Source organism: Papilio polytes, unplaced genomic scaffold (genome assembly GCF_000836215.1).
Source record: "Papilio polytes unplaced genomic scaffold, Ppol_1.0 DF824102.1, whole genome shotgun sequence".
Classification (NCBI taxonomy): domain Eukaryota; kingdom Metazoa; phylum Arthropoda; class Insecta; order Lepidoptera; family Papilionidae; genus Papilio; species Papilio polytes.
The window spans coordinates 1,206,875-1,230,898 of record NW_013525102.1 but is presented as its reverse complement, the minus strand read 5'-3'; the positions used below and the strand labels follow the sequence as shown (position 1 = coordinate 1,230,898).

At 35.6% G+C, this 24,024-nt stretch overlaps 1 protein-coding gene across 1 annotated transcript in view; it reads right to left on the bottom strand.

Annotated features, from left to right (window-relative positions):
- Nucleotides 1-24,018, bottom strand: part of LOC106099923 (T-box transcription factor TBX20-like) — a 64,666-nt gene extending 40,648 nt beyond the window's left edge. Inside the window, exons 1-3 of the mRNA XM_013278614.1 lie at nt 23,901-24,018; nt 19,994-20,155; nt 18,228-18,387 (exon numbers count right to left, since the gene is read on the bottom strand). Of these exons, the coding sequence (XP_013134068.1) occupies nt 18,228-18,387; nt 19,994-20,155; nt 23,901-24,012 (434 nt within the window). The 5' untranslated portion in view covers nt 24,013-24,018. The remainder of the gene's footprint in view (nt 1-18,227; nt 18,388-19,993; nt 20,156-23,900) is intronic.
- Between the last annotated feature and the right edge of the window lie 6 nt (nt 24,019-24,024).

The following is a 24,024-nucleotide window of genomic DNA, read 5'->3' as shown; positions in this document are numbered from 1 at the left end:
TCGAATTATATTTTATCATCATTAGCATGTAGCGAGTCGATGGCGGCCGCGTGAGAGTCTGCGAGTCCTCGAGACGAGATTACGCCGCTGTAATTAACTGTTTTACACGCTCTTAATGGCTTCATTTCGCTAATGACCGCCCCGTCTCGACCTTTTTGCTTCTATCTTAACCCTTTATTACATCACAAGCTATTTTAAACTTTACCCCGACTATATTAAGCTCAAATTAACTTTAAACAGCCGTATTAATTTAGGAACGTTTACTATATAGAAGTAATTTTAGATTGATTGCGTCAATTTCGCCGGAGATAATAATAATTGTTCGGGAAACGGGAGAATGTCGATAAGGGGAAGTTGTGCGTTAATCAGTTCTTTGGAATCGCGTAGAGTTTTATTGAAAGCGACGTCCTATAAAATTTATGCGGTGAAATTGTCTGGGTACTGTCGGCGGTTGTAATTATCACATCAACGTAGACAGGACTTGTCCGATGTTATCTCGCCCAATCATTACTGCATTAGCGAGGCCAAAGATACTGTACAAAGACCTTCGCATTTTATGATAATTATTATAAAATTAGTACTAATAATAAAATGCATTAGTCCCAGAAATAGTAAAATTAATAGATAAACGTTATACGCTGACATAAAACAAGTAATTTAAAAAGCAACAGATCTATACATACATAAAACAACACTTAAATTTTAATACGCTGTAAATGTGTAATTTAAATCGATAAAAATTATAAGCGAAATAAAACGCCGCGGCGTTTCGTTTTACGATTTTGGCGTGGTGAAATGACCATTTACAAAATTTACTGACGCCCTATTGGAAGCTGAAATTGTTCATAAATACCTTTTAAAAAGATATCGACATGCACTTTACATTATTGTAAGAACTTAAGATAAAAATGTTTAGTGATAACCGTAATTGCATATTGTCGGTCAATAAAATTAACTCCAAAGGACAAAGGAATTGTGATTCAATTTAAATGTATGTTTTTTAAACTGTATTTCAGATTTGTAGATTAAAAAACCAATAGTTTCATATTTAAAACTATAATAAAGATTAAATTGATTACGCGTAACGAAACAATATTCTCTTTTACATAATGCTACGAATTTAGTTATACTCTTTAATTATAGTTTAATGATACATTACAAGCTTTACCGCGATGATATTACGATATTTTTCTTCTCAGTATTTTACCTAATTATAAGCGTGGAGCATTTTGTTAGCTACAAGGTACAAGTTAAGTGAGTTAAGATTGATATCTGCACTTAGCTGCAGTCAGCTGTTGATGCAATTAGAGTCTCACTCGAGGAGTTTGTCTTGCTCGTTTGTAAGCTAGTCACGGTTATTGAATGTGTGGAAAATTGCAAGCTCATCGTGTACACCGCGCTGGGTTAACTCTCATCATATTATAACAGTTTATCATATCATATTTATTAGTAGATTGAAAATAATTAAGCATTACGTCTTTGATGTTCTAACACCATATATGTCACTTTTTGGCTATTTTAACATTTTGATGTTATTCGCTAGAGAATCGGAATACATCGCTTCAGACTATCAGAAATACATATTCAACATTAAATGTAACTATAATTAAGTATACACAAACTGTATTACTATAGTATCTTTAAAGTTATGTAGTTTTTTCTCTCTCATGAAAAGGTGTTATTTTTGACATCGGTAGTATTAGAACTTCAACGATTTGTTGAGATTAGTTGTCTTTGCGATACCATATAATGTTTCACTGTATAATTGCTGGACCAAGTCAAAGCCCACAAAGACCTATAGAGCTACAGAAGAAGGTATAACATTGAGAGCGAAATCTGTCAAAGCAACGATCGAATTGGTGCAAAAGATATTGTAAATCGTCAACGTAGATAGTAAGTGATGAATCTCGTATGAAGTCTGAGCGGAGGTGAACGGATGAATACGGAGGTGCGTTGTGTGCGGAGGAGAGCCGCTCGGTCGAGGTCGTTAGTGCACCATTACTGATGATCGATGGCCAGTCGCGGCGCCGCGCCGACACCCGACAAATTTAATTTAGACCACTAATGTCCTGCCCGCGTCGATGCATCTACGTACAACCAAATTATACTTGTAACATATGCTAGTGCAAAATGAACTAGTCGATTTCTTTAAATTTCTTAATTAAGTTTGAATTTTTGTTTAAAACGTGCAAGTTCATAGGCATAACTAGCTTAGTAAATATAGCGCCTGAAGCCAATGAACTAGTGATGTGAACAAATTCGTGACATCATAAGTTTCAGCTTCGCATATCGTTAGCGAAGAGTTGGTTTAAATAATCTATAGTACATTTTCCCGTCAGTTTATAGCATCGTGAGATATTTTATGACTATAAAACCATGGTTCCAGTAGTACACTTTAAATGATAATTATCCACGAGTGTATTACAAAAGCGTGTAAATCTATTTTTTATTAAGACAATAACTCTATTGCGTAGTACTTCGTTTTGTAGTCAACATTCCATGGTAATAGCAACACAATGTTTGGTAATACCTCAAGCATTAACGCGGCTACATCGTACGCACATTAAATTTATAATTTAATTCCGTTTTTAATGAGCACAAACAACATTTACAGGTCGCTCGAGAAGTGATTTAAATTGCTTTAATTGTAGCAATCGGATTGAGCGCTTCGAAATGTAAAAGGAACTGAGAATATTTCATTAATACAATAATGTTGTTGTTTTCGGCAGTGAATAGTCAACAAAATCTACTTGGTAATAACAATTTCCGTTACTATTATAAGTACATATGTAACAGAACTAAGAAAGAGAATCCTATTCCCAGGTAATTTAAGAGGCTTTGGTTGGTTTTAGTTTTCTATTTTGTGTTTATCACAAATTTCGTTCCTTTTCTAAAAATGCAGGAATATTTTGAGGGTTAGAATAGACGGTGGACAGGTAGGTGGGGATATGCCAGGGGAGGCGGGTGGTAAATGCAGTCGGTCGGGGCGCTAACGTGCGCGGGGTGGTGCGCGGGGCGCGGGCTGCAGGGTGCAGGGTGGCGAGCGGGGAGCAGACGTCGTCGAGGAGCGTCGGAGGCTGCGATCGATGAAGCGCGGACACGCCTCGCGCACGCCACGCCGCCCCAACCCCTCGCTCATTGCTCATTCATTCCGTCTCAGTCGCCGCTCAAACTTACGCTTTACATGGAAGCTCCTCAGACGATAGCTTCAGCTTGTTCTAGAAGACTTACATCGGTAATGTATCCGCTAGAGAACAGCTGAGTCATATTTGAAGATACAGGTACATCTTGTTTAACAGAATGTTTGGTTTACTTTTCATTACAACAACCAATAGGTTAATCTTGGAAGACGTTTTTAACAATTTTTTTCTCATAACATCTATTTACCCCGATGCTTCCTTTCATTTCCTTACATTCTCCTAAATATTACACCGTATCGTCTTTCTGCATATTTATATCACGTTGTTAAAATTCTATCAATCTTCAGTGACGTGGCTACCATCAAACTAAGCCACGTTCCGATGATCAGCTCATTGTCCGGATTGTAAAGGTGAGTTCACACGACGCCCAAAACGAATCTTAACGCGACGTCAGACGAAGCTGTCAGGGGATCGTCCAAATGCGACGAGCGTGTTAAACGGAGGTATTGTGGCGAGCTGTCACTGTGAGGTCGGTGCCTTTGACCCGATTCGGAGATGTTATCGAGCTTGCAATAGGAAGCATCACGTACGAAGCTATTTTAAGATGTTTAGAGCTCGGCGATCGATTATAATTCCTATGAATCGATGTTAGGCATAACCTAAAAGTTACAAGTAGAATAAAAGTTGGGAACACAGTTATTACTAGTATGTTTGTTTTCATAAACAATTTACAAAAGTTAAAATTTAATAATATAATAATCGAGGATAGTCTAAAAGTCACAATATACGAGTAGTACGTGAACTTCGAAACTTATTCTAATTTAAATTAATATAAACAAAACATTTCGATGAAAGCAAAAAATAAATAAATTGATATACTTTACAAGCTTGGCATGTACTACAAACAAGACGCGGCGAGGGAACTTTTAGTAACATGGAGTGATTAAAACTTTTGTAAGTAACAAAAATTATTAAAAACCAAGTAGTGGAATGGCATTACGTTATCGCTACATCTGAAATCTTGTCAAAACGGTTAGCTAAGCGCGGGATTAGACGACGAGGACAAAACGACCAACTTGTCACGCGCGGCCGAACTAACCCATCACGCATAAACCAATACACCAAATAAAACTACAATTTTAAATCTTATAAGAACCCAATAAAGTTTAAAATAAAATGTAAGAGTGAAGTGGTATACGAACTATTGGAAGATCTAATTCAAATTCAATTTGATTTCAAAGGGTTTGTGATCTGTCGCCGATAAGGCTCGGCAGCGATTGGTGACAAGTCGGATGTCCACTTGTAATCCGTGACTTTGAGCCACAAAAAATATTAATTGCTCAATTTCGATAGATACGATCAGCTTTTAATAGCTTTTACTCGTGTAAGAACAATTTCGTTCTTGTGACCATAAAATTTACAATTCCTGAAACTCAATGCCAGCTACCTCAAGACTTATTAGTTAGTGATCGGTTTTTGTTTTTAAGAGATTTTTCAATATACATAAGTAAGTCTAGTCCTCATGTACATTTAAAATTCTTTGTTTAAGTTTCGGTCTATTAGGATTGCAAATAAAAGTAAACCAGTTATAGCTAAGTACTGAGAAAATATCATCTTTCGATGTATAAAACTATACGAGCTATGTAAATAGTCTGGAGTCCGTGATGACGTCACATTAGACATTAAGCTATGAGGAAGTATTGTGTTAACATCGTGTGTTAAGGTGCCGTATTGTAACTTTGTATATCTTCATATAATTTCTATGTATCTATGGTTCTACTTTCTTTCCTGCAATTTATACTCGTAGACTTCTCAAAAGTCTCACATTATGTACAAATAAAAAAAAAGTTGCTTTACAGTTTATGTTTTCATTGACAAACAAGAAACGCCACTTTCTTAGTAGTTAATAATGAATAATATTCCATCGATATGAGATTAGATAATGTTCGGTTTAAACAGAAACCGTGTCCTTATCTATAAGGTAGTCTGTACTAGCGCGGAGTGCCGGCCCGCACGCGACACTATAAAAACTTATCGTCAAACTCATAGTTAATTAGGGCCCTACTAATTATACTTTATTGTGGTACAATAAAAACACGTCGCCAGCGCCACTGAGCGCATATTTTAACACGAATAGAAAACGATAGCTTTTTGTTTTTGGGCTTCTTTTTTTTTAATTTGATACATGGCTTAAAATATTCTATATTGTTTAATTTGACGCTCCTTTAATTTAAATCAGAATGAACGTTTGTAAACGAAAGATTCTACAATAAAATAGAGTCCTTGTTTGATCTGTTGACACCTGAATACAGTCAAAAATAATGATTAGTATTAACTAGTGAAACTGTTGTCTAATTACATGTTTTTTAAGCTACCAGTCGCAACAAAACAAGATAGTATCAAGACGTCAAAATCACCAATAGACGAGACGTTCACCTGTTCCATGTTCAAACGTCTATTTGGGCCAAATGTAAATGAATCGCTCCGAGTTCGTAACCCGAGTCCGCACCTGTCCCGATATGAAATAATTTTTATTTACGAAGACCGCCGGAGATTATGATTATTTGGTTGATATCGGAACCATCGGAGCGCATATTATGTTACAGGATAATCTATGACCCTTCTATTATTTACGCGGAGGGTCCTTCTGTCAAACGTTTTTTTACTACTGGTTTTAGTTGGAAACGCTATAATATTTTCACGACTTTATACACATTGTATTATATATCGTGAAAATATTTATTACTGCGTTTTTACGCATTAACAAAAACATCTACAAAACAGTTGCTTATAAGAGCAACATCTATATTTATCGCTTAGTAGTAATAGCAATAAAAGCAATAACGTAACGAGCACGTTATATTAAAATAGAATTCATACTTGTACCAACATACAGGCACACGTAAGACATTTTTAGACACAGTATTATTCACGGCGCATGATGAGTGTCGGCCGGCGCGGCCTGCGAGCGCGGCGGAGGCTACGCCATCAATCACGAGCCTTCGCCCCTCGGCCCTCGCCCCGCACTCCCCGCGACCCGCCCGCGGCGCCCCGTGACGAATGCCAAGCCAAACACCATTGTGGCCAATGCCACACACAACGACTTGCCTCGACTTGCGAATACGAATTTAGCACTGGTGATTCAAGTTATGCTGGCGAAAAAATATTTCAGATTTTTTTTTTGATAAAAATCATCTTTGATGCCTATCTGTCATATTAGTTAAATAATTACAGAACATGTATGTATGTAATCTGTAAAGGTACTTTTTTAGAACTTACAATACAAGTTATGAAATATTCACAAATGCAATGTAAGTATCCAACAAATATGTCTGCTTAAGTAAAATCGCCCAAGTTATAGAAGAACAGATAACATCAATATCGTTTAATTTTTTATTGTCATTTGTTTTAATATAAGAAGAAAAATAAATTTAAACAAACAATCAGTAACATAAAGAGCAATATTCGAGGTCTTTTATAACTAAAATATGCAAAAAAACATTAATCACTTGCACAACAGGAAATGCGTAACCAACAAACACTTGCTAATGTTGCAAACAATTATGCGTTAAAAAAAATTATATCTTTTCAACGACCACAACAAAGCTATTGTGATATAACTAATGGTTAGGTCTGCAGGTCGCCTTCCCAGAAGACCCCCGCGGAGACAGAATAACAACTGAAAATTTAAAACCTGTAAATAGATAAAACCTCATTCACATATACCTCACACGACGTGCTAAGAAATGTAATAGTGAGAAACTACAAACATCAGTCTATAACATTCAAATTTTAATCAGAAAACATTATAAAATTATGCTACTTACTGCTACAGATTTTTAACTGACAAGTATAGAAAACAAAGAAAAATACTATTCCACAGTTACTTAGATAACAGCCTTACATTAGATAGAGGTGTACATTTTATTGCCATATTATATCCTAAAATTGCTACCTCGCTGCCATAATATAAATTACTTCGTATAATTAAGCCGCAGTAATTTCCTATGCGTAGTATGTGTCGATTGAATGTGCAGCGCAGTAGCACACCTCTGGGAGCGGACGCATGTGCAATTAATTGGCTTATCGTACCGGCTTATTGATTCGGTAAGGCGATCCGTTTTAATTACCGTCATCGCTCATTTGCTGCCGATTGGAGAACGGAGCGATATAATAACGTAGGTAACTATTTCTCTCTTTGAAATCGATTTAATACCAATATCAATGTTCCCGGCAATTATTGACCGCGTGACTTTGCCTAGATACTTTTTCCGTTAAGATGTGGATATACTTGAATAGGCTAACAGAAAGTGAGGGCCATTCTTTCGCTGAGCATATGTCGTACGGAGCTATTACATCTAATTGACAGGCGGCACACGCGCCTCACCGCTATTGCATTTGTCACTCGCCGCACTAATCACACCCTACGCCGCCACACAACAAAATAAACAAAGACGCTCTGATGATAAACATATGTTTAACTCCATCCAAATGTTATGATATCCTCATAATCGATTTGCAATATGTCAGGTTACTTTACCATAAAATTGCTCAAAACCTTGGCACATCGGCTTTGCATTTTAATATTAACATCATTGCGTGGGTTTTCACACAACAGTGTTAATATATTCAAGATGTTTTGACAGCCAAAGAATTGGAGACAAATAGCTTCATCGTTGGATTTACTATATTATATAGGGGCTATCGATACTCGATGGTGCAAGACACCTCGTGTCAACTGACTTAATAAATGAAGTGGCCCGCTGCCGCTGCCGCTCCCGCGCTCCACTTCACCAAACAAAGTTATCAATAATCACGATTTCGTTAATCGCCCGGGGCGGCCGGCGGGTTCACTACTCTCATAATAAAGATATAATATCGCCGGCGGCGCTCTCCCGAGGGTGACGAATCGCTCCGCCGATTAACTCTTAAACGACAAATAGAGGAACTCCCTTCCCGCGGCCCTCGAGCGGGGGAAAACTAAGCCACGACGACTTCCGCTAATTATTCGGGGGAGCGGTTCCGCAAACATCGCCGTCCCCCTCGCACTCCGCATTCCGATGCACATCTCCGCAAAAACTCAGTGAAAACCGAAAATTTTCCCTTCTCCCGGAGGGTGGCCATATTTCTTCCCTCTCGCTCCCATTAAGAGGGCCGTAAACGCTTTCCTTTTTTCACGCCCTCGCTCTAATAGAAAGGCAAATTACGAGCTTACGGGCGCGGACGGGTGGCGATGTACGAAACCGCCGCGGCACGTCTTGCGTCCCGCTCTCTCCTGGACGCCCTCACTCGCTCTTTCTCGCTCGGGAGCGCGGGGGTCGCAATGTGAACTTTCACGTCATATGTTCCGTACCTACCCGGCTCCAACCGCCGCCACAACATACCGAGTAGATATATGTTCAAGCCCGTCTTTGCTACCCTTACAAAACAACAATATAAGGCAAGCATATAGCTGTACTTCACAAAATAACTGGATGTTTTATGTTGGTATGATGACTAATACCTGCAAACATTCCCAAACACAACATTAATTTTATAGAAATGTTGAACAATATCTGAAACATAGATAGGTATTTACTATAGGGTATAAATAATACTACGAAGTAATCACGGACAACCAAGCTTATGAATATAATAAAGTTTGGTAGTGAGGGTATAGCATGTCATTCGGCATTAAACAGGGATGTGTCCCTGAGTGAGTTGTAAGGAAGACATCGGACACGGCTGACGAGCGGCTTGCGTGACGTGACGTGCCGTGTGACGTCACAGCCCTAGCGGAGCTTAATTAAATAATAATACATGCATAAGTGCTACTAATTACACACTCGTAAAGATAACGTAGTTATAAAGATAATATAATGAATTCTTTGAAGTTATATTACAAGTATAATAAAGATATTGGATGCATCAATTTAACATTAATTACTGAACAACTTCATTTGCTGTAATTTTTTCTATGGAAATGCGATTTTTTGCACCAGTCAAGGCTACCAGTAAGGCAAGATAAGATAACACCGAGCTTGGTTGAATATTAATTAAAAGTAACAATTTACTAATATTGTAATACTAAAGGCTACGTTAATATGATTTTAATTTTTAGGAGCTAACGTCATAATAACGCCTTTCGCACCTATCTAACCTCAATAATATTGACAAATGACTTATCGCATTCAAAATGACTTTATTTGAAGAATTCGTAATAAGTGACGAAGGCTGTTTGATACTAACGGTAGTCGTTTTCAAGTTATCAACTCACCCCCGTCAAGGAAATGGTAATAATGACTTTATTGCTGGTCGCTACTAAATCAAATTTAGATGCATTAGTCGCTGTAAGGTAACTTTGTAGCGTGCCCATTACGTCATATTACTCGTTCCTTTTTACGTGAATTCTTTGTTCGGCTACAATACCAGTGACTGAACAATAAACTAAAATAACAGTTGCTTACATCTAAAAGTTATACCATATTATTGTATAATAGGGAATTAAAAATTTGACCGTTATAGTTAGACATTAAGGTTTTTAATAAAAAAAAAATATAATTTCTACTGTCCGAATTTGAATAGACTATTTATTTTGATTTGATTGCTACAAATAAATCCAAACAACTTCAATCAACATTTTAATTTTTACATAAAAAGCTAAATTACAACTAATAAAATAATAAAAATTTACCATCGTGTCATAAAAAGTTGTTAAACACATCTGCTGATAGTTTAATAAACTCGAACGAGTCTTAACCAGCCCTCACTTCCGCGAGCCGCGTCAAATGAGTGACTTTTTTACATAAACTACCGACACGGCCACCCACAATACACATAAATATAATTTATCCTAGCCGACGCGTACTATCGGAAAAAAATCACACCATGTGACTAAATCCAACCGTATTATCCCTTTCTAATCGGTAATAAGAGAGCAAGACAGTGACAGCTTTATTAGGGATCGGTGTAGCAGTTGTTACTATTAAAAAAAGTCACGGTACAACTGTACTATTATAGCTTTCATAAGTTTGCATGAACCAGAGAGTTAATTAAGAATAGACATGCTTACTACAATTGACATTTCTACAAAAATCTACTGCGTTAACTGTTGATAACCGTAAAATTAAAACAAAATATTCATTAGCCTTAAAACCTTACTTTGCAAGCTTTAGAAGCCATACGTGAGATATAAATTCCTATAATTTTTGCCCCGACCTAGTTTTTTAGTGCACCAACATGACGAAAAAAAGTGGCTTATCATTGTACTAACAACTGGAATTTGTGAATAGGAGCGTAACATTTGAAATAGGTAAGAAGTAACTGTGTGCAACGGATTGCTAACGAGATTTCCGGACTGTAGAGTAAGGTCGGATCGTGCAGTAACGAGCCAAGGGTCGCAGGCGCCACAATGGCTCGTTTGGGTACAATGCCCGCGTCCCTTCAACGCTCCTGACAGCACTTCGCAGCACCTCGTGGACCCTGCAGCCCACTTCATTACGCGCATTGTGCGGTGGACAGTCGCGGTCTAGCTTTCGTTTGGATGACGCCTGTCTGGATATTCCAAAGTGTCAGTCTTTTGTTTTACAACTTACTAAGACTAAATAGTTGTTGTGATTATCGAACAAAAGTTACAAAGATTTTGGTTTTGCATGAGGTTACAATATTATAAAACAGGATCTCATCTTTTTGATAGACAAGTTTGAAAAAATTGTAAGTTAAATGGACTGCAATAATTTTATAAATGATATGTCATTTATAATGAATGCATAGAGATGTTCGATGTAAACCGGTCTGTAAAGGCGTATTCAATTTTGAAATCTTAAAACTATTTAGAATCATATAAACGTATAAAATTAATCGAGTACAAATTAAATTCTATTTCGATAACATTAATCACTATCAAGCTCGTATGCGAATAGGCAAGTTGTTATTCATTAATGTATAAAATTAATTATCTACGCGACCTATTATTAAGACAGCATTCGAATTGAATAAACAGCTACTAGTATTAGCTATCATAATACAAACGATACGAAGCAATCAATCACGGTTAGTCGATTCCAAACGAAGCTAACGGATACTAAATGATTATTTGAACATCGAACGTTGGGTTAATAGTGGAGATAACATCGTAGAGCTGTGAGAGCGCAGATCACAATGGGCGTGGGTGTAAACCAACAGTGTGCGCCCGCGCATTACTTCGCTTGCCTCACAATAGCAAGCTAATTGTGCGGACAGCGCGGATAGAATCCCCTTGTTAGCAACAATACCAGCAACCGGCTAGCACGGACACTATTATCCACCGCGAACTTGGTGGCCGACGCCTCCTTTCACCGATTACGAAGGCCAAAATTGTTCAAACGTAATATTGATTTGATACCTGTTTTCAACGGCCGCTGGCTAATCTCAATGCGTTGTCGACGAGCTGTAAAATAGATGATGATTGCTCTCTATGAGGTTCCCGAAACCCTCTGATCTCCATGATTACATAATTAATCTCCGTCGAAACCTCGCCGTCAGCCTTTCAACGAGCGCGTGCGCACCGCGCTCTATTCAATGGCCTTTTGTAAGTTTTTTACCTTAATTATTTCACATTCTGTATTGTATTTCAGTTATAAAGATGAGATAAATTCTTATACACTATTTACATTATTTCAATATTTCATAGTAATAAAAATACTAGTATAAACATGAACTGTATAAAGATGGGTGTCGAATTCATAAACTACTAGCAGCTTTCGCCCGCGACTCTGACCGCGTGGAATTAAAAAAAACACAAGTAAGTATCATATGTGTTCTTCCAGGCTACTTCTTTGCCAAATTTCATCGAGATCTGCTCAGCCGTTTAGGCTACAAACTCTAACTAACATTCAATCATCTAAACTTTCACATTTATAATGTTAGTTACACAACAAAATACATTTTAGTAACATCAAAACTGTAAATAAAAAGCATCCTACATGTTCATAAATATTGAAATTGAATCTCTTCTAAATCTACAACCGTGAAGATAGACTAAATTACTTCCATGTCAGTCATCTAAGATAGCTAGTTGCAATGAGAAGAAATTAGCGATACATTAAGCTTGTACAAATATTGTAAACGAACATTATTTGAACTTTACGGCGTTGTATTAAAGTTTAAAATCGAAGTTTATCCGTGTACGGTAGCAGATGTCAGGAGTGTCGAGGCGATGCTGCGTGGGCGTCCATTGTATGCCACAATTCACTCGCTCGTTGCGCGGACGCCGACGCTGAAGGCAACGCACGGTAGCTATTTCTCCCTACATTAATCATTGTGAAACCTCAATAGTGGTTTTGTTACGCGAATATATCAAAACATTATCATGTTTACCTATAATTTGTGTGTACAAACAACTTCTAATATTCATAAGAAGTCTTTTTATCAAATTAAAAAAGAAGGTGAACATTAATGACGATTCTATTGATGAGGAATTCTAAATTATACTTATAATTTTTAGCAATACAGACCTAAAATAAACTATCTGTACAATTAGTTACTTTTGAGAGTATTTAAAAAAAATCCCAGAATAACTTGTGCGTTTTTATACCTTTTAAGTTGTGAATATGGCTACAAGATCGTAATCCATACTCTTGGCAACATGACCACAACATCTACAATTGTGTGCAATGGACCGGGAATCTCACACTGCCAATTAGCTCCAAGCATTGAGCTGCCATTGTATATATGTACTACAAATGTTAATTGTACCTTCGTTAATACATCGTTCAATACAGACTAACATAACATAACACATTGATTAAACAAAATATTATGTAGGCTAAATTAGTATTTGATGTAATTCGGAATAAATGTAAATCAATGTTAATATATTTTTAATATTTGATGATAACTAGGATGCCACAATATTGCGTGACTTCGTACGCAATTATACAGGTAACGCATTGTCAACGTTCATCAACAACGCTGTAAGCTCGCGACACGCGTTGAACTCTTTATTATGAAGCGTTGCGCGGGAGCACCAAGCCCGGGTGAAAGCTGCATTAGTGCGAATAATATGTAGCCACGAAAATTTCAATTAACTTTAATGCACATGTCGGTCTCCCCTCTGCCCTCTCGTCTTCCTCCCCCTCGCCTGCCACATCCTACACAACCCCGCAGTCGATTCATTAAAGTCGATCGAACCGGACTGATGACCGAATTTGCGGTTTATAAAAATATGTTTTCGTCTTATGTATGTAAAGCAAGCAAATGTAATCTATATACATTTATTTTACTTTCTCTGTGAATTTGAACTTTATTTAAGGCATAAATAAAGATATTATTCCATTCTACATTAATTGAAACTGTTAGAAGCGCTAGTGCCGGCTGGGATTTGAACACCAGCTGAGATCTTACCGTTATCATTACCAGACAAAAACAAACTATATATTGAACATACGCACGTAACATTTCCATGGTGTAATCCAATGAGTTAATGCTCAATTTCACACAACACGACACCTGTTGCCTTCCTCGAGAAAACCTGCATATTAACTACTAACAATTATCAGTTATTATCATTGCCTACCATAACTGTCAAACAGCACTAAATATTATTTGTTAAATGTCATATTTTTTATAATATTTTGTAACGGACACCTTTGACGGGTTACAAAGGAGCGAACACGGCCAAGATGGGCCAGGTGCCCCTAATTAATGTTACATATAAGAATTTATGAGACCGGTGTGTAAAATAATCAAATTAAAAATATGATGCCAATAACCGAAGTAATCGCAGAAGTTAGATTTAACACGGAAATGGAAAGAAATTAATTTTTAAAACGTTAAAAAGTGAAAAGCGTTGATAGGTATTTCTATGTGAACATTATTCATTTGACAAACTACGATCAATTTTTTTATTAATTTGGTATTTAGTAAAAAATATTAGAACCACATAGAAACTTCGGTTTAGTTGAATACGTCATAGGAGTCATTTTAAAAATATTATGTATCATTTGTAGATAAAGGTAACTATTTTTTAGTAATAATCCATTTACACAAGTATCTGATCATGATACATTACATCAAGACTGTTATTTTCCTTTAACAAGAATTGTATTTTATCCGTTTTATGTTGCACAAATCGATTACACCACAACGACCTAAATATTTCTAAACTTGTAAACGTCACAGCAAACGGATGAACAGTCGACACATAAAAAGCACTCGTTATGACAGCCTCCAAACATACCGGACGGACGCATTGTCCGGAAAGGTCAACCGTACATAAATCGTCCGCCAGTTAGTTGCCTCTAACAAAGTCCACTTGGCAGTAAAGTGGCTGCTTGTAAATCAAAACGACGAATCGAATAAAAAAAAATAAAGTATAAACACGCCGAGACGGACCGACATCGCACACCAGTCGGCTATAGTGACGTTAACCGCTTAATGTATCGATAGAATCGAAAACTTAACTTGAAACTTTTTGAATAAAACAAAATTATTACAAACTTTAAATAAGATACAAAATAATACCAAACTAGTTAACAACATGTAGGTAATCAGATATATAGACTTACAATAAGAAAATATTAGTATCAGATTTTCCATTACAGGTTATACACAAAGCCAATTTCAAACGAGTATAAAAGGGACTAGAACAAATAAATTTACCGTCGTAAATTCTCGCAGTAAACCTAACCTAGTATTTTGTCATAATCATAAACAGTCATTAACTGGCTAGTGTTAAATCAATGTTTAGAAAAATAAACATAAATACTTTTATCGATATTAAAAGCAGTGTCTTGTCCCTAAATGACATGACTGGAGCAAAGTATAAAGGATTCTGCAGGGCAATAAAAAAAGATAAGGCGTATTACGGTATGTCCGAAGATAAAGGGTCGCTTTATGTTTTCATATTAACTTCGATGTAAAACGAGCGGAATAACTGACAAGTGCCAATGGACGTGTGTGAAGTTTTGCTAATCTACACTCGACAGCGAATATTAAATTAAAAGATATTGCAAAAAGTAAGAACTTTAGGTTTAACAAAAGTATGGCATTTTATTTCACATCCTTAAAAAAAGATCCTCTGCTTTATAATATCAGAAGCTAAATTGGCTTCTTTATTTGGCTAAATAAAGCACACCTTTTCAAGGTTTTTAATTTTAACGTCTTCAGGGCCATAACAATTAAACTATTGAGCTTGTAGTGTAAGTTTTTTCAATCCACAATTCTTAACAATAATTCCTAGCAGATCAACAAATGATTTCAATGTTTTAAATCACGCGAGCAGAGGATGGTATTATGCAAAATAATTCAGTTTCTATTGTTCAATGTAATACACGCCTCATAAACAACGGATTTAGCTAAAAAGTAGCAATTTAACAACCGACAGTTATACGTTTAACTACCGCAAAGTCGATTAGTAGTTTTTCTTGTACTATCGCTACACTAAGTGTTTTCCTAAGTGACCAGTTAGCAAATCAGTTAACATTAGTGTCCATTTAATATCTGTGTGGAGGAATTCTGAAAAAAATAGCATAGAATATACTTTATAAAAAGAGTTATCAAAAAATTAATAGAGAATGCATTGTAAGGCAATTTAAGAGCACGCTCCACCGCCCACCCTACAATAAAATTTGTCCCTGATATCCCATTTTGATTGGACGCCTTGATTTATCTCTTGTTTAGGTTTTTATATGACGATCGTATAATGTTGATACTTTTTAAAAATATCATAAATGTTATTGTTTTTGTTGATATTTAGTTTTATTTGATATTAGACAATTAAAAAACAAATAAAATAATGCTCGAGACACAAAATTTCGATGGTTTTCAATGAGTCATTTAGGCATAAAGCCCCGCAAACAGGATGTCCTTTATTTAGGGTACTTGTTAGGTTTCCATGCCCGATTACATTGAAACAAACCTTACCAAAATTCATTAAATGCGATCGATTTTTAACATACACAAATATTCATTTCCAATGCCACAAAATGTAATAATACATGGTAATATTCTGACGTAAGACATTAATAATTACGTGGACTCTGTCATCTTCAAGAAATATACTTAACTAGCTTTTCCCGTGCGACTTCATCCGCATGAAACTATGAAAATTTTATTTTATTGTTTACGTTTGTCAAATTATCAATTACAAATGTCAAAATGACATGACAACCTTGCTTCCTTGATGTTGACAGCAATTTGTGGTCTCTTTCCCACAATAAGTTTTTTTATCCAAAATATTTACCTCCTAAGTTTAATGGCATTAAAATAGATAGCCTAAAGCGTGACGTAAGTGTAGGGCATTTAAAAAAAAAGGATTATTCAAAAGTATGCTGTATATGCTAACATATTAGGCAACAAAGAAGTGTGTTTTTACGCTTTATTATAATAGTATAGAAAAGTCAAAGAAGAACTATTAAGTTGTACTGTTCTTACTTTAATGATTACAACCAAATTAATCATAAATCTTACCAACATCAAAACTCATATAACTTTAATATTGTCTATATTTTTTAGTATGTCACGTTTTAAGAAACAAACACGGTAAACCAGATCAAAGTATCAAAATGTCTCAGTCGTACTACAGTGTGGAACAATAGAGACATTTCCCCCGGGACAAAATCCTAGGAGCGCAGTGATTTAGAATAAGTTCACTTGTTGCGATAGACTGGGGTCTGTTCGGCTGACATAGGACTAATGTGTCGATTACAAGTGCTCGTGTTGTCCTAAATTGAAATTACCCTTGTAAGTATCGAGCATGTAAACAAGGGAGTTAGTTCTTCTAGAAAGTTAAAGTGAAGTGACTTCTTAACCTGTACAATTTGCGTAATATCCAGAAATTATGTAAATGTAAATGCTTAGATCTACAATACATTTTGTTTGTCAGTTACAAATGTAACTTTGCATACACACAATATTTCATACAAGTAAAATGTTTAATTTAAAATGTAAAGTAAACTTCGAGTATAATATTTTTAACACAAACAACGATTAATTCTTTGGACCTTTGCAATTATCAAAGGACGTCAAGTAATTACAATTTTTTTCTTTCATTACATCACCACAGTACATGCCTGAAGGTGGAATAGAACGTCAACACGCAAACAAATCATGAATTTTAACAAAAATAAAGGTTATTCTACACATTTGTTTTTAAATTGATACGTTAGAATGGAAAATATGTTTTAAAACGTTCTTCAAACATAGTCCAGATGTAATTTTAAATTAAGACACAATTTTATTAAATAATGGAAGTTTAAGTGAATTCCTAGAATAAATACAGACTTAGCGGTTCTTAATTCCATCAATCTTATAATGTTTGGTAAATTTGATATTTCGAAATATCAAAAATGAATGTTCGAGCGCTGTTATTATGACAAATCGTTTAAAATTAATTACAATTTCAAACAATTGATAAACATAACGTTGCAATATCAGGGACGATTTAGCGCAAACGTCAAAGTTCTGTTCGCTTATAAAGAGGGTCGGCAGACATGACGGAGTGCACCAGCCAGCGGTCCCCTCTCTACAGAATGCCAATTTTCCGCTCACCGCCACCGACTGCGCAATTATTTAGATAAACCTCTCTGCGTGACTATAAAAACATCTTCCCCTCCCCCAACGCCGTTTGTTGTCTTTGGGGCTTTGTTAATTTATTGCCCGGAGTTAACCGGGACGGGACACGGAAAAAAATGTACTTTTAATTTATCTCGTTAAAGGGTTGAAGGACGAGCGGGTTCGCGAAGTAATTATTCCGAAATTGGCCACTTTGCCTGATGAATCCATTCCGCTGAACCCCTTTTTCGGAGGGCGATCGTAGAGTGAATTAATTCCTCGGCGATTTCGGCGAAGTGAAAGATTAAGTTTCGGAAGATGAGACTCGGCGTAATTAGACGCAAATAAGTTGTAAGCTCGCCGCTTGTTTAACCGCTTTTGTATTTCACCAAGTTTACTACTCAAAGTTACTTTAACTGTAATTGGTTAAAGAATAATCCGTTTTTTATTTATTTTCCTACCTAAAAACGCTTTTTTCCTGGATTATGTTTGTAAAAAGGCTTATGTACTTTGGACAGTGAATCATTAATCATTAGAAGATAAAAACAAAGCTACTATTGCAACACGTTATCTTACCTGCCAGTTTTTGTGATGATCATCTCGGTGCCGAGGTCGTGGAATTTGTCCCATAGCTCCTTGGTCTCGAGCTGACAGTCCACAGTCAGTAGCTCCTCGCAGTTGCAAGAAGTAGCCGGCAGAGGTCGCACCGGAGACGGAGTATCTCTTTCGCCCAACTCTACAAATTTACTTATATTTAACAATTTTATAAATACAAATAAATTTACATATTAAAGAGTTTTCTTGAGTAATTGTTCGGAGGAACTCCCTTATGGTTTATGGCAAAGTTATAATTCAATCGATTAACATTGTAAAAGTTAAATCTTACTAATATTATAAATGCGAAAATTTAGATGGATGGATGGATGGATAGATGGATGGATAAATGGATGTTTGTTAGCGTTTGTAGCCTAAACGGCTGAACGGATCTCCATGAAATTTGGTACAGGTTTAGAGCATAGTCTGGAAGAACACATAGGCTACTTTTTATACCTGGAATAGTTACGGTTCCCGTGGGATTTATTAATTTAGTTTTTTAATGTTTACTCGATCATTCTGCAGCGGTTCAACATATCTTATTGAAATTTGGCACAGATATAAAACAAAGTCTGAAGTACACATGGGATAAGCTTCATCCCTGAGAAATGTCTAGTTCCCGAGGGATACGTAGCTTTTTGTAATTTATATAGTTTGTATGTTTTCTAATACCACGCGGACGAAGTCGCGGGCAACAGCTCGTATAAGAAAGACTTTTCACATTTAGCATAAATTAAAAATAGCTTTGTAGCAATTAGTTTATTGCCGTTAGAATAGTTACAGCATAGCTACCAATGTTATTTAAACGTAACCTTTATGAAGGCAGTTATTCGAAACAGTTATTAGTTAGAGTTAGTGAGATCCCGACATTAGTCGGCTCACGTGCAAACGATGTGAGAACGCAATGTCTGAGAAAGTTTATTTATTATGATAATCATCCAGTCCGTAATTATGACGTCAATTTACTTTTTACCTTGCGATAGTGCCAAGGTATTGTGTGTCAAAAGTGTAATTACAGCAATGTCTTCGTGTTAATAAAAATCGTTTTGTGGTAATACTTGGGAAGACAAATACAATTCGCTTGATAACAGCCAAGTTACAAGTCATGTAAGTAAAATGTAGTCAAATTTACACAAATACTAGCTTTCGCCCGCGACTCCGTTTGTGTGGAATCAAAAAAAACAAAAGTGAGTAGCCTATGTGTTCTTCCAGACTATCCTCTACATCTATGTCAAATTTCATCATAATCCGTTCATCCGTTTAGACTACAAACTATAACAAACATCCATCCATGCATCTAAACTTTAGCATTTATAATATTAGTATGAAGAATGACTGCAAATCATTTTATCCAAAACATTTCTAAAATAATATGCTTAATGAAAACTCTTGTATCTGTTAAGCCATAAGTAACCGTTTTATTCGTGTATTAAATTTTAGTTTATCTGCCCTTAACTTAAGTTATAATTCAGTGTAACCATCAATCGTGGTATGCAACAAGGAAGAAGTAATAGATAAAAAAAAAACTGTTTATTAGACAAAAAACATTTTTACAGAATCCATTGGGGCTCTGTCTCCTGAACTAATTATAACAACTGTATGTTTACATAATACGGTTTCGTATTTGGTTTGTCAACCTCAACCCCCACAGAGTAATAGGTACAGAGACTGTCTCTTTAGTCTCAAAATCTTTGTCAGGCGTTACAAGCAATACTTTGTCCTTGTCCAAGCTGAGTATCCGTATGTACCTGAGGAAGGAGCTGGCGAGGGTATAGCGTGGTCGGAGGCGTCTCGCTCGCCATCCGAGCACTGCTCCACATCAACTTCGACGTCCTCGTCGGGCGCCGGGCTGCGGCAGCTCGACGCTGCCGAACTCAGCGACGCCGGTGAGCTCTGCCGCGACGACACACCTGATAATAGTCATTCGTTTAGCCTTGCATTTTTAACACTTAGGCTTGCTACACATGTTTAATTTTCAACCACAAATAATATTTAACTATCAATCTTATTAATCTTACTAATATTATGAATACGAACGTTTAGATGGATGGTTGCATGAATGGATGTTTGTTGGAGTTTGTAGCCTACACTGATGACCGGATTTCGATGTAATTTGGTATTGATGTATAGGGTAGTCTGGAAAAACACGTAGGCTCAATTATTATTTTTAATTCCAGGCAGACGGAGTCGCGGGCAATGGCTATCTAAAATAAAATTATAAAATTCGAGACAGCTGCTACATTTTACGAGTACAGAAAGGAATAAAAACAACAATTAATACAGAGAATGTTACAATTAAAGTATAAAAATGAAATATAACTGCATATTAACAAAGTTGCCATCTACGGCGCAATAAAAATATAGTTCAATATAAAGGTGTAAGGGCCAGACGTGGAGGGCTGGTGTCGAATATGCTCGGTTCCGCACAATTAATCCTAAATAACGAACGCGGCCGCAACCCGACGCCTGCGCCCGCGCAAACCACTCCAATTAGTATTTGGAACTCCCACTTTTACCCGCCAACGGTCACGCTCAAGAAAAACTTTGATTTCAACATGTTTTATGTTCCACAGGGAAAATAATACTTGAAACAACTTTAAAGTTGACTAACTTTATCGAGTTACAGGTAAACTTCTTTAATCCAAAATTTCACACAAGCCCACATTTTTCACTGAAAACATTGAATGTGCATAACAGAAAAAGTGACAATTCCAAGTTTTAAAAGAAACTGTTTTAAATTATAAAAAAGCACAAATTACGTTAAAAGACATAATCTAACATTAATGACACATTTCCTGCAAACACAGGCGTTTTGTTCATTTAGGGCCTGTCCCACCACTGGCTGGTAGAGGCTCAGATAGCTTAAAAATGACTTCACTGTCAGACAAGGTAACAAAATCCGATGTTTCCATCACATTTACAATTTGGTGGGACAGGACCTTCGTCTGCTAACTTTAAACCTAAGCACTTGATATGAAAGTGTAGACAAAAACATCTGTATATAGTTTCGTGACGGAATTCAATTCGTAGGTATCAAATCTACATAACCAAAATTCAAAATGGCGGACATTCATACCATTAAAAACATCACTATAGTATTGCGTTTTATTTACACGTGCCAAAGTGAAACAACAATTTTTCCTGCATCGGCCATTATGGTAGGAAAGGAATTTATTTATTTATTGATGAATCGAAAAAAAGAACTTACGAATTTGAGCGTTTGCTATTTACCTATGTTTAAAATATTAATTGCATTAGAACAAGATTTAAACTGCCAAATGAAAGACCCATAACTCATTGTAAAAAAATGAATAAAAACCATACTTTTTCATGGCTGCAACTTGAGAAGGTGTAGAAATTATTTTAGTTAACATTTAACTACAGCGTATAAATTATATTTACGACATTTTTGTTTAAAAATTAATGTCTGACTGACGTTTAATATTCAGAATATTAAAATAAAACATAAATATTCATGAATGTTCATCATCTAACAATTATGGATCAAGATAAAATCTTAATATAGTTTAAATTTCTGTGTAGACGAATTATAATGCATTTATTACGGATAGAATAAGTACTAAATCAAAAACCTTCGTATAATTAGAAAATTCTACGCAATTTCATATTTTAATTCAAAAGTAAAATACCTACTAATACTACATTATTTCAAGTGTTAACAATTCAACAATATTAATATTCTCTGTTCTAAAAAGCCATTTAGTTTCTAGTAAAAATCGATATAATTCAACTGTCTTTCAAATAATATGTTAGCTATTTAACAATTATTATATTATCTGTTCTAAAAGACTATTTAATCTGTAGTAAAAGTCAACACAATTTATCTTTATTTAAAATAAAAATAAAATCGTAATAACAATCCAATAGATCGTTATAATATTTCATTTATAATTTTAAAAATATAATAATTCGATTTATTAAGTAATCAGATAGAACTTATTTATTAACATTAAAATAATGTAAATAGCGTGGTCGGATGACGGCCATGTTTGGTTTTGTATTGTGAATGAAGAAGAATGGAGTTGAAGAAAATCCGGCTCTGACTCACACAAGGTTATATCCGATGCGCCGTTCGTGTCCTCAAAGACTCCAAAGACCTAATCATCAGGCTTTGCCCATTGCGGTACTCCTTCCGCATTCAATGATAAAAAAAATATTATAGTGAAACCTTAATGAACTACGCACGTGCAAACAATAAATCACAGTTTATAACATTAATAGGGATCCAACACTGTACCTTACAACTTTTCAGCACAAAACACCATCGAAAGTAAGAGTTTATCCAAGTATTTCAGAAGAAAGAATCAGCGTTCTTTCTTGTAACAGACTAGTTGAACCACCATACTCGTATATGTTGCCTATTATAAAAAAATGTTATAGATTTTGGTTTCACTTATGAACGTCCTTAGACAATTCAAGACCACCAATATTTAATTATGAACGAAACATAAGCTAAGCGCATAGAAAAAAAACTGTTTTTTAGTATTATATTTACTACAATGTAACGTTTATTGAATTGTTGATATCATATTGATTCTAATAAGAAATCTTCTTGTTAGAAAACCTAACAATATATTTTTTGTTTGCTTTATTTCTCGTAACTAGGCTCATTTCCTTCAATGTTACTTTACATATTTAGAGCGTGCGCACACTTATAACTAAAATATCGCATAACTGTTTAGTCTCGCTTTGATTCCTATGAGCTTCTACGGAGGTGCGTACACTACTCGATTTTTAGTTGTGCAACTAAAATGTTGAATTGGCTGTGAAATAATCGACAATCGCCAACAGTTCTGCGCTAGTTTAGTCAAATGTGTGCGCCCGCTCTTATAGTTTTAAAAATCCGAATTACAAATGGAGTATATCTCATAAATTCCAATTGGATTTTTTCATTGACTTTCAATAAATTTATTTAATTTCTTAGTCATTTTAAAATTGAAAAACAATTATAAGCAAAGACCACTTATAAACGGTTAATCGACAGCCGTCGGTCGGCATGTTGGGTTTTCTATAAACAACATTTTTATTAAAAGTTTATGATAATTAAACTTTAAGTAACTCTTTAAATGTTTTATACAACATTTATTTATTAGATGTTTTCAAGAAAGATATAAAGCGATATATAATGTGCGATTATTTTATGTGCTAACAAAATGATCATTGACAGACGACAGTCATCATTTGAAGGCAATTTTCTTCTGTCATTTGTTAATAACGTTCGCAAGCGGATTGCATTCAATTCAAATTAGTCTTATAACTTTAAATTTATTTTCTTCCGAACAATGTACTTCCTTTCATTTATTTATACTGTAAATAACGGTGGATTCTAAAAACATCAAATATCTAGGTGTCAATTTAAGTAAAACCAACCTATGTAATTTTGCACAAAAATACTATGACAAAAAAACGTTATAAATTTGATTTCAAATTTCAGAAACAGTAAAACAAAACATCTATAGCTACTATAAGGTCCGTAAATTAAGTGTAGTATGAGTTTATACTTAAGTTAGGCCTAATTGCTTCTTATAAATCACTTGTTTTTTTGCTATAATGTGTCCCACGAACTGTCACAGCTGAAAAAAGAAAAGTAGGAAAATTCCTGTAAGTAGGTAATAAAATTTAGGCCTATCTGACCGATGTGAGTTGGCGACCTCGCGCCGGGGCTCCGGGGCTCCGCGGCACTGCGCGCCATGATGGCCGCGATAGAGAAGTCCGTGGCCCTCGTGCGGCCCTCCTCAGCCACCATGCTGCCGGGTCG